Source organism: Colletotrichum tamarilloi, assembly GCF_030869305.1.
Source record: "Colletotrichum tamarilloi strain Tom-12 chromosome Unknown Scaffold_6.1, whole genome shotgun sequence".
NCBI classification, from domain to species: domain Eukaryota; kingdom Fungi; phylum Ascomycota; class Sordariomycetes; order Glomerellales; family Glomerellaceae; genus Colletotrichum; species Colletotrichum tamarilloi.
In genome coordinates this window covers 468,637-481,650 of record NW_026849389.1, presented here as the reverse complement: position 1 = coordinate 481,650, position 13,014 = coordinate 468,637, and the positions used below count along the sequence as shown (strand labels likewise).

The 13,014-nt window shown below is 37.1% G+C and overlaps 1 protein-coding gene across 1 annotated transcript; it reads right to left on the bottom strand.

Moving 5' to 3' along the window:
* Positions 1–1,161: 1,161 nt before the first annotated feature.
* Positions 1,162–3,319, bottom strand: CTAM01_02693 (nucleoside phosphorylase; the record flags this gene model as incomplete). The annotated part of the gene is made up of 2 exons (XM_060518731.1): positions 1,162–2,303; positions 2,362–3,319. 2 exons carry the CDS (start codon positions 3,317–3,319, stop codon positions 1,162–1,164), a joined length of 2,100 nt encoding a protein of 699 aa, XP_060386534.1.
* Between the last annotated feature and the right edge of the window lie 9,695 nt (positions 3,320–13,014).

Genomic DNA, 13,014 nt, shown 5'->3' with positions numbered 1-13,014 from the left:
TAGTATCTATTAGTATATCTACTTTACCTTAAAGTACTTTCCCTAGCTTTTGAGTATAAGTATTAGATTACCTATATTAGTAAGTATAGAGGGATTCTCTAGTCCTAGTACCTTCTTACTTAGCTCTAATATCTATTAGTATATCTACTCTACTTTAAAGTACTTTCCCTAGCTTCTAAGCATAACTACTAAATTACCTATATTAATAAATATAGAGGGATTCTCTAGTCCTAGTACCTTCTTACTTAGCTCTAGTATCTCTTAGTATATCTCTTTTACCTTAATATATTTTCCCTAGTTCTCGAGTACGATTACTAGGTTATTTATATTAATAAGTATATCGGGATTCTCTCGTCCTAGTACCTTCTTACTTAGCTCTAATATCTATTAGTATATCTACTCTACTTTAAAGTACTTTCCCTAGCTTCTAAGCATAACTACTAAATTACCTATATTAATAAATATAGAGGGATTCTCTAGTCCTAGTACCTTCTTACTTAGCTCTAGTATCTCTTAGTATATCTCTTTTACCTTAATATATTTTCCCTAGTTCTCGAGTACGATTACTAGGTTATTTATATTAATAAGTATATCGGGATTCTCTCGTCCTAGTACCTTTTCTCTTAGCTCTAGTATCTCTTAGTATATTTACTCTACCTCGTTATACTTCCCCTAGCTTTTAAATATAAATACTAGATTACCTATATTAATAATTATAAAGGGATTCTCTAATCCTAGTACCTTCTTACTTAGCTCTAGTATCTCTTGGTATATCTCCTCTACCTTAGTATATTTCCCCTAGCTCTCGAGTATAATTACTAGGTTATTTATACTAGTGAGTATATTAGGATTCTCTAATCCTAATACCTTTTTACTTAGCTCTAATATCCGTCGGTATATCTACTTTACCTTAAAATACTTTCCTTAGTTTCTAAGTACGAGTACTAAATTACCTATACTATTAAGTATCTCGGGATTCTCTAGCCTAAGAACCGTCTTACTCAGCTCCAGTGCCTCTCGGTATATCTGCTCTGCCTTGCTATACTTTCTAAGTAACATATTGCCCTGTCCTGTCGCGGATAACAGATATAATAAAGCTTTTTTATCTGTACACTAGTCACGAACCTGAAGCGCTGCTTGAGCATGTGGTAAATAGTCCAACTAAACTTCCCTGTTTCCGTGTGCTGGCCAAGGAAACAAATCAGAAAGCCGCATGATCGTCTTGGTCACCTGCTCTTCTTCCCTATGTCGCTTCTTCAGCCAATTACGCATCACCAAACGCACCAGGCGATGAACGTCGAACTTGCTCTCGCTGCCAAGCTGCAGAATGAATGTGTAGGCTTTCAGGATGCCAATTGCTTCGTTACTATTCATTTCGTCATCTCCAGGCGGCAACAAGTCTCTTGAGATGTCTCTCTCTGCGAGATAGCAAATGATGCTGAGGTAGTCCGCCGCTAATGGGCTATCCCGCGAGATTTGTTCGAATGAGATCAGCCATGTCGTGGCTACTGGGTTCTGAATATCCGCATACCCATTTTGGTCGTCATAGTCCTTGCTCAGTAGCTTCACCAGCGTACTATTACCAGACTTGCAATACTCAAGATATTTGAAGACAGTGATGTTCGTGTTTGCAGCCAGATAAGCAGATGCTTGGCGAATGGCTATGGGTAGGTACGCGAGGCACTCAAGCAATTGTGTCGTGCTTTCACTGTCACTGAACTGGCTTTCGTCCAAATTCTTGTGCAAAAGCTCAGTGGCTTCCATAGCATCCATCTCTTGTAGATGCATGGGTTTACCTCGACTCCATCTTGCTGCAGCCTTGTGGTTCCGCGATGTAATCAAAATAGAGCCTTTTCGACTGGAAGGGAAATAAGATGTAAGCTTAGGGCCAGTGAACAGTACCTCCATATCGTCGGCATTGTCGACGATGAGAAGCCAGCTGCCAGCGTCGTCTCGTTCCAGTGCAGCCTTCACCAGACTCTTGATGTCCGCTTGGTCATCCTCGATACCTATGATGTTAAGCGCTTGACCGATCTCACGATATGCATTCTCAAACATGACTGTGTTTACAGCCGGAACCCAAAAAACGGAGCAGTCTGGGTGTGCATCGCGAACGCGGTAGGCGGCCTCGACCGCGACCTGTGTTTTGCCAATTCCCCCCAGGCCCACGATCGCAGTCCTCTGACAGGCGTCTCTGTTAGCGCTCGGAGGTATTCGCTCCAGGAGCCGCGTCAGGATCGCATCTCTGCCAACAAAGCTTTCGTTTCGTCCAAGCTGAACGATGAAGTGAGGTTTCCGATGAGCTGGCAGGATTTTGGCTCTTAGCTTTCAATCTAAACTCAATCTACATGCTGTACTTACAACCCTGTGGCTTGTCTAGATTGCTAGAAGTTAACGGTGGGATGGTATTCAGCAGCTCTTTAGCGTATGCTGCCGCCGTCGCTGCTGCGTATGGTTGCCACAGCTTGTTCTTGTGCGCGTCTGCATAGTCGCAGATGCCGCGGATAACGATACAAGGGAAATTGTTCATCAGTCCGGCTGCCTCCATCTCGAAGCACAAGACGCCTCCCAGCTCCTTACTGTATCTGTCGCGCGTCTGACCATCCTTCATCACCTGGTTACCGGATGCGATGTTGCCGAAGAAGAGGACTGGGTCTGGTGTTGCGCGTGCGTCCCGGTCCTCTGCGTCTTCTGGACAGCATTTCGCGCATGTAGCTCCGGCGATGTGTAGCGATGACGCATTGTAGAGCGTGTCTTCTTCAGGGCCTGGCGATGCGAACTTTGTTTGAATAGATAGTTGCGACAGGTATGTGAGGACTTGCGTCTCGCCCAGAATGTCATTAGCACGGAGCTTAGTTAAGGCGTTGAGGAGGATCGTTGGCGGCGCGTTAAGGCTGCCCGTGCGAGCAATACGACCATCGGCTCCAGTCTTCCCGAAATCGTATTGAATCACTCCGCTGTGCTGTCCTGCCGGCTGGCTGATGACAACATCGCCGAGACGGATGTCGATATCGTCGTTGAGATTGGGGACGCCACCGCCAATGCCGACGAGGACACCGAACCGTAGTGAAGGGAAGCTGGTTTTCATCTGGCTAGCCACCGTGGCTGCTTGATTCGTGCCCATCTGGCCGGCGGGTAAACAGGCAGCAACGACATTGTGAACGCCGATTCGGCCGAAGGAGTAGAGGTTGGAATCGGTCGGCTGGGACGGAAGATCAGCAAATCTCTCGTCCATCATCTTAGCTGCGGCTGCCAGCTCGATGGGCAGAGCGCAGATCCAGCCGACGGTGAAGTCGCGGACAGGAACGGACTTGGCCATGTCGCGTCGGTCTCAGTGCCGGATGCCAGCAAAGGCAGTGCAACTCTTCGGGGCGGAGTGAGGTGTAATCGACAACGTGTCGTGGAACACTTGCGTTTTGTGGGAATTCCTGTGCCCCCGTCAGGACAGCATGGCGCGAACAGAGAGATACGTCGTAAGCCTAGCGAAGAGGGGTCAGACAGCGGGAGGCATTGTCACAGCCTCCGGGACCGAACGCCAACCAGGATAAGCACTGAGCGCTAGTGTTTGCGTGACTGGCCGCTGATTGCTCTATGGATTGCGAGTGGCATGACCCTCTAGGCTCTAGGTCCACTTCTGCATAAGAAAGCCATCATTCTTGCTTCGCGACACGCAATGCCTTTTAGATTGCCGATCTACTCCAAATGAAAATGAACCATCGTGTTGGAGATGCCCTAGACGCCACTACCATCTACGCAGTAGGCTCGTCAATGAGCAGGTTGTCACTCGACAGATGGCAATGGCTAAATGATGAAGTCAACGGTGGGAACGTGGCTTATGGCTATGGCAGCACGGCGGCGTGTCTCGGTTCGGCCCGCTCCAACCTTTTTGAAGGGCTCTTCTTCATTAGAGCTGGGCTCAGATCATGGACCCAGAATGCTCGTCTTGGCCCGAGCACTGTCAGCTATTTCCAAGTCCGTACTTCCACAATCCCGACGATCAAAGCAAACACGCGCATCGGCAAAGCCCATCCTGTGTCTGCAGATAGGTGGGTGTAAGCAAGTGACATGAGAAGGACACTGCACTTATCGTCGCTGTTTGTGAATGTTGAATTATGCCACGCGGTTCCAATCTAGAAGCACAGTGGACGAACAATTTCTGACTTTAGCTACAGATGTCATCAAGAAGGTACTGCTTACTATCGGGGCCTAGTCATGTACCCTGTCAGCAAGCGGAACCACAAACATCTGTGCACAAAATACATAGTAGTTTCTCATGCGTCGATGCTCGGCTTACCATATTTGGACCAGTGTTTCGTCATTTCGTGAATTATGCTGCAATCAAGCTACACGCCAGCGGCTGCTATCGTACTTACGTTTTATCTATGAGAGCGTTTGCTTCCACTACCTTGGACATGAGACTGACCACAGATGCTCACCGGTGATGGGCCTGGTCCGTCGATGTGCTACCCGATTGGATTATCAGTGCAAGAACGCGAGCCGACAACAGAGTTGTGATCAATTGCAAGCCTCTTAGTCGCAGCGCGTGGTATATGACACATCTTCGTGAAAGCCTGCGATACGTAAATCTTGCGCACAGCCATGCGACCTGGAGTGAGCAGCTCGCACAGCTGTCGGCGGAATGCGTTGGCGACGAACGTGTAAGCGGTGTCTTAGCAGTAACCTGCTGGAGCTTGGCGCCCGTGACTAGTAAGCGCTGCCGAAGTGCTCGGCTAAGGGAGCCACAAGCGCCCATGCCGGCGGGCCTACTGCTAGAAAGTCCTGTTTCTGACTGCCCTACCAGTCGCGATGGTCTGCGGTTCCTACCGAAGCAGCCGTTTACTAGTAGAAGCGCCTCCAACTGCCCTACCAGGTCGCGATGGCCCGGGGTCTCTTGGTGGTACCGGGCTGGCGGGGATTATTGTGACCTAGCGGGGCAGTCAGAAACTGGACCTTCTAGCAGTAGGACCGCCAGCTTGAACAGCGCTTGCTAATCACGGGCGGTAAACTCTGGCGAGTGACCGGTAAGCCCACAGAGATTTGAGCCCCCAACAGCACTGAACAGTAACCTGTTGGAAATTGAGCGGCAGTTACCAGGTGCCCTCCCCGAAACCAGCGGCCTCTTAGCCCGTGCCTGGTAACTTACACTTGTAATCGCTAGAAACACCCCAGTATTCGGGCCCCGCAGCCTGATCGTTTGGCAAAGGAGGCTAAGGGAGATTCAGGGTAACCGACTTCCGTTTCGCCATTGGACGGATGGCAGACGGTCTGCAAGTTGAGCGCCTAAGTGCAGGCAGGCGGAACCCGGACTAGGGGCACTTCCTCCCCGGGCGCTTTGAGAATTAGAGGCGTTAGATAAGGCGGAGCGGTAATATACCTTATGGGCTCGAACTTGTTAGGGTGGTTAAGTATAGGCCCCGCTAATAATAATACTAGGAGTACGCGCTTTATTAATTAGCGAGTTACTAGCTTTAGTATATAACTACTTAGCCCCTAACTACCTAGGCTATATACTTCGGAGAGGTAGTCCGTAAGTCTGTAGTATATAAACGTTAGTATTCTAGGTGCGCGCGCGTTATAGAGAAGTAGTTTAATTATAGTTTATAAGTAAGCTAGAAGCCGAGATATAAATAGTGCCGTCTTAGGATCTAAGAATTTAATATTTAAATTAAGTTTATTCGTAAATAATAGCTGGCTACGAAGTATAATTATACTATAAGTAAATTGTTATATATTATAAAGTCCGTATTAATATAACTATAAATATTTCTAATCCTAATCTAATTAAGTAAAGTAAGCGGGATAGAACGAATAAGAACTTTAAGAAGGCTAAAAAGAACTTTATATAGCGATACGATAAAATAAGCTGCCGCTACTAATTAGATGTCTATATTATATTAAAGAGGAGATATAGGTACTATAAATATAGCTCTATTAATAACTTATCGTGGCCGATATTTAGAGCTAATATAGTTCGTATTTCTATTACCTACTTCGTATTATTAATTTTTTAAAAAAAAAAGTCTACTCTATGCTTATAAGAAAGACGGTAGCCGATTTTGTTTATTATAGAAGCCTCTAAGATAGTTATTACTAAAAATAATATATGCTACTACTTTTATCCTATTCTCTTATCCTTATCTCTGCCCTCTACTAGCTTATTATAATATTTATTTAGTTATATTATATAGGGTACGGTATTTATAAGAAAAATAGAATTTAGGATTAGTACTAGGGTTATGGGCCTAACTTAGAGGGGAGCGAAATTTGCGTTAGTTACTAGGTAGGATAGAGTATTAGTAGGTTCGGGGAGCGCGGGATCTTTTTTATTAGTACGTCGAGAATGCCTCGTTAAACTATATTAATTAAGTAGCGTTATATTTATTTAAAGTATATTGGTTCTATCCTGTAAGGATAAAAATAGGCCTACTATAGTTTCGAAAATATCTTTTTACTCTACTTAATAGGTCTGTTATGTTTATAACGCTTTATTATCTTTATTTAGTTCTTTTTTAAGACCCTATTTTAAAGTTATACTTATTATTACTGCGCTAGCTTAATATTTATTTAGCTGACGGTAATCTCGTTATTATTACTTATTAGTAAAATTATCATAATCTAACTAGGATTTACTTAATTAGTAATTAAGGCGTTTATTACCTCGACGCGCCTTAATACTAGCTATTTATACCTAAGAGATAGAGTAATAGACCCGTAAAGGATTTATTACTAAGTACGAGCTATTTAATCCCGGTTTAGTTAAATACTCCTTTATATAGTTATAACCCCTTAGTAAAGGGAGGACGACGTTAGTTTACGTCGTATTACATATTAAGTAGCTATAAAATACTAGCTCTAATGAGCTGCTTTGGCTACGTTATTATAGTACTACGAACCGCCTCGTATGTTATATATAAGTTAAAGGAAATATTGTAACTAAGGTTATTATTATCGTATTACTAGGAGCGATCTTAGTTTAATAGTAAAGAGTCTAATATAGATTAGGTATTATTACCTTAGCTAGTAACCTTAGCGCTATAACGTTATGCTAAGTAATACTAAAAGCTAGTTAGTCCGTATATAGGAGGGCTAGCGTCGTTCCTAGTATAGTGCGACTCCTTACTAGGCATACGCACTAGTCTTTACGCTTAGTATATATACCGGAGTATTATATGTCGCTTCCTCTCTTACGTATATTCTTAATATTTAATACTTTTAAATTACTAAGACGGCCTCTTCGAATATTAAGTAGTAAGTATAGTTACCTATTTATATTATAAGTAGGGTCCGGACCGTAGTTAGTAATGCCCGACGCCGCATATTTAAAGCGTCTATTTAAAAGTATTTATTTTCGGTCCCTCTTCGTGGTAGCCCTTATATAGTTAGATCGAATTAAAAATTTGTCCTTAATAGGTTATATTAAAAGATTTGAAGTATATTGCGAGGAGGTCCGTTTTATTTATATATTTCTTATATCTAATAAGAGCTTATATATTTAGTATCGAAATATAAAACTATTATTATAATAGAGCGTTAATCCTCTAGCGCTAGTTATACGTTATATAATCCTTTACTAATTCTTATTACTTAGTTAGTATCTAAATTTATACTAAGCGAGCTAGGTTTACTATTATTACTTAGTAAAACGCTATATAAAAAGCTAATAATATCCTAGTCGGCCTCTTTAATAGAGCGTATAGCCTTAACTAACTAGTTAGCCTCGGCTTACCTCGCATTAGTTTTAGCCTACTTTGCGCGTTACTTTACTCTTAAACTATGCTATATTTCTTAAGAAAATAAGAGCTAGTTAAATACCGCAAGGACTTTTTACTATATCTCTAATAATAGAGCCTCAAACTACTTATAATTAGTAAATAGGATAGACTAAATTATTATATACTACGTCTTTAGTAGCGAAGCCTTAAATAACGCACGGCTAGTTTACTACTTATATTAGCGATATAAGTAAAAATATAAATAATACTTACTCTAGGGTGGCTTAAAATAAATAGTATAGCTAACTAGGGTAAGGCTACGGACCTATTTAAAAATAATAAGTACTATTTATCCTAGCTAAGTAGCGAGCGGTTTAGCATCGATATTATAAGAAGTAGTAGTAAATAGAAAATAGTACTTCTTATTCTCGTCTTATAGTTTACTTTTAAATATATATTAAAAAGATTTCTTAAGCTTTTATTATTTTTTACTATTACTTAACGCTCGAAAAGCTACTTATTAATACGCCCGAAGGTAACTTATTATATTAGTTATTAACGCTTTAACGTTTATTATATTTAAGTCGTGTTTTACTATAGCTATATTATATTATAAATTATGCTATATTTTAGTTATATCAAAGCTTATTTCTACCGAATATACTTAATAAATATAATATATTTAATATATTATACCGAATATACAAGAGAGATCGTTAGCTAATATAAGTTTATACTTAACTTTTTAAAACTAAACCTATAAGTAGATTTTCAATACGTAATATAACGAATACTTAGGCTAATAAGTAAAGTAAATTTAGGGTTTTTTTTAAGTACTAGCTTTTTCGTATTTTAAGACATTAATAATTAGTAATATATTACCGTTTAGGAGTATATTAAAAACCTACGCTACTACTTAAATATTTATTAAAAAGGAGTTAAAAAAGTAATAAACTATTATACTAAGTACTTAAAAATAAATAAAAAAAATTTAAATTATAGGTCGCTCCTTTTATTACTAAGTACGACAGTATCTTAAACTTATAACTCTCTAAAGCCTATAAAAATATACTAAGCTTATCCAAATCCTTTATATCGTTACCTTAATTAAAATAAATAGAGCCGAATACCCTCTTTCCCTTTTTAATAAAAATTAAAGCTCGGATAATACTTTCTAACCCTAATAACTAAACCCTCTTATATACCGCGCTATTATATCTACTAATACCGAGTTTAAAAAAAGCGAGGATAGTATTTACTAACGTCCTAATATCGTTCGTATAATAGAATATAAAGTATTATAATATAATCGGTTATAAATAAAGCTCCGCGTTCTCTAGTTATATTATATAACGTTATAAGAGCCGAAGTAAGAACTTTAAATTAATACTCCTAATAAGTAATTAGTATATATATTAAGCGTTAAGTATCGTGCGTACTTAGGAAAATATTAGCATAATAAGTAGTACGTTCTAACTATTTACTCATATTAAATTATTATAGCTTAAGAGAGTAAACGCTAGGATTAAAAAGTTATACTTTAGGTATTATAAGAGGGTAGTATAAAGAGGATAGATATTATTAAAAAATCCGCGCAGCTACGTAATTTAGTAATAATTACTAAATACTAGTATAACTAGGGTAGTAGAAATATTATACTACTTAATACTAATATTAGGGAGGCTTAAGAAAATAGTTAATAAGGTTATTACGGCTAACCGAGTCGTAACCTCTAGTTTAGCTTAATATACGCTCTTAATTAGTAAAAGTTATTAATACTTATAGTTTATATTATATTAATACTATATTTACTCTTCTATTAAGCTAAACGAAGTTATATAGCTATATTACGGTACGCTTAGTAAGTAAATAGCTAAATTAATAATAATAGCATATCTTAATATTAAAACCTCTTTACCCCGTTTACTTACGCTAAAGTTATAAAAAAAAAGTTTATTAACGGTTCGCCCGAAACGTAACCTTCGTTATTTTCTTTAACTACTATAAGAATAAAATTATTACTTATTAGTGCGAGTCATTAACGTTAAGAACTATAAGATAAGCTATTTATAAAGTAATATACTTTCGGGCTCTAAGTAAGATAGTAAGTAGCTAATAACTAAGTAAAACTATATAAAGTATATAATATCTAAACAGTATAATTAGTAATGCTTTAGTTATGATAGCTTTTAGCTTTGCTTTTAAATTAAGTTATTTAGCGAATAGGCTCGGACGGCCTAAGGATACTACTCCAGAGGACTCTTATATAAATATATATAAAGCCCTAAGTTAGTTAATAGGGATGCGTTTCCGTACGTTTATAAGTAGTACTAGCTTTTACTTAGAGACTTAGCTATATAACGCGCTAAGCTATAAAACCTTAGGTAGTAGTCTCCCCCGCTTTTACTAAAAATATATATATCTTAATTATTTTATATATTATCTCCCCCTTACTATAATAAATTAAAAATAATACTCGTAATTTAAATACGATAACTAAAGACGCTAATTTTAATAATAAAAATAGCTTATATAGCGCTTATTAAAACTTAGGAATACGTTAGTATGCGGGTTATTATAGGGCGCCAGCTTATAATAACGGATTTATAATACGTACGTTTTATTATAGTTACGCTTATTAGCGATCTAACTAAAATCGGTATAAAATAGAGTATAAAGTTATATAAGCTCGTAAGTTATTTACGCGTATTGTAGCCTTTTTTAAAGCGCTTTTAGTCCGTATTTATAAAGCTACGTACCTATTTGCTATTATGTTAATTAAGCAAGAGGTAAGTACGATTATACTAGTTAGCTCGAATAATAACTAACTATATAAGTTAAAATTAATACCTCTACTAACGGACTTTGCGAGCTTATAAAACTATCCGGAGCTTATAAAACTTATTTACTTATATGCAAGCGGTATAGAAGTAATAATATACTTTTATAATATTATTAAAAATATGCTTTTTAGTAAGCCGAGACTTACGATATATATATATATTATTTTAATAAAACTAGATACTTATATTACGGAAGTTGAACTTATACTAGTAAACTCGAATATTTAGATTTCTTATAGTCTAAATACGGCTTATAACGAAAATAATATATATTTAGTATATAAAGTTATACTCAGGTCTAGAGAGCTATGGGTAATAGATATAGCCGGTGCTTAATACGGGTACTCTAATTTGCTAATACCTTAGTTACCCTTTATTAAGGAACGTTATATAGTAATTAAAGGAGAGTAGAGCTTAGGCTTCTATCGTAACCGACCCGCCCGGGAATTATTACCCTAACTATCGCCCGCTATATTAATATAAGTATTAGCCCTAGCTAATATACTTAACTAAGAAATACTATAGTAAGTAACGGGACGTAATAAAAACTTATAAGCCTTACTTAAAAGATAAGGTACCGCTTATTAATCTATAGCGTAGCGGTTTTTAAGTAATTTTAAGGCGCGCCTCCCGGGTATCCTTGTAAACTTATTTATAATATTAAAACTATATTATATTAAGGCTATTATTAAGAAGGGTAAGGGTATATTCGCTATAGGCCGCATCGCTAGGGATACCTACCTACTTATAAAAACTCCGATTTTCTAAGTTCTAAGAAACGAGTCGAACTTATAAAAACTAGAGGCTATTATAGCTCAGAGCATAGGACTTCTAAGCTAAGTATAGTATAAAAACTTCTTTATACTATATAATTTTTATAAAACCCACTATAACTAGGTGCTAGGAATTATAAGAATAAACGCGCTATTATTAAGCTCGGACGTATCTAAAAGCGGTATTTTTTTAGAGGCGTTTCGGATTAATTATTCCTATAGATATAACGCCCAAAATACTTAGAACAATAGTCGAGGCTAACTTATAATCTACGTACTTAGGGATATTAATAAAGGCAAAAAGATTACGATATCCTACCTTAGCATATTAGAAAACTATACTATAAAATAATTATATTTATAAAAGTTTTTTAGGTTTATTTATACTTACGAACTATATATATTTCTAGCGCTATAGCGAACGTAAAGCGATCGCTATTTTAATAAGATTACGTACCTTAATAACTAGATCGGAGATAGTATACGTATTATTTTGATTCCCCTCGTATACTTTCGGATAGCGTACGAGATAAAGCTTTTTATAGAGGAGGAGGGTATTATTAACGTAAAAATCCCGTAACTTTATTATAATATATTTTAAATCGTAATTACTAATGGTAATAAAGCGAGAGCGAGGGTTTTTATTAAGCGCGCTTTTATTAAGAGGCTTATTATAGAGGGAAGTAATAGCGCAGTAGTATATAAATTAAATAAGTATATTACGAATTTATTAAGCTACGTCCTATATAGTACGTTTTAGTAATAGTAATAGGGTATTAATAAAATATTATAAGGTTTAAATAAGTAAGATTTCGAAAAGTAGCTTTAGAGATTACCGACTTAATACTTAATAAGAACTATAAAAAACTCTTAATATAGCCTTTTTTTTAGAAAGGATACTAGGTTTATTAAGCGATTACTTTTAAAGCACTATTACGGATACTAGTTAGAAATTAAGCTACTGCTACGTATTATTAATAACGTTATTACTCTACTATTACCTCGTTAGTATATTAATAACGGCCTTCTAGTCTTTCTTTAATAGGCTAGTTTGCGGCTTAAATAAGAAGGCCTAGAGAGTAAGTTATCGTAAGTATAATTAAGTTAATTTAAATATTTAAGTTATTTAATATATTTCCTCGCTTACTTTGCTTTATATATAATCTTATATAACTCTCGCTACTTTAGTATTAGACCTTAGTACCGTTCTTCTACTATCCTAGTAGGGTACTTTATATATAACTAGTATATTAAAAGTTAGCTTAGCGCGTTAACGCGTCCTATTTTTTATTAAGTTAGGACTAGGTATTTATATTACCCCGCCCTTAACTCGTATTTAATATATATTTACTTAAGGTATTTAGTAATAGGGAGCTAAAGATTTATTATCGATTTCGCACCTACGTCTTTATTAAAAACGAATACCCGTTTTTTAAACTTAACCGCGCAAAACTAATAACCTATACTTAAACTTCTTAAATAATTAGCTAAGCTTCTTTAGCTAGTTTAAAAACTAATGCGACGAAAAGAAAAGATAAATAAACTAAATCCGACGCTTATAATAATAGTTAGATACTAGTTTATTAAAGAACGAGTCGATGACGATATACTTTATCTAGGTATTTATAAAAGTAAGTAGTACCTTGAGAATAGGAGATTTAACTAAGAAAGGTTTAGTAAAGAACT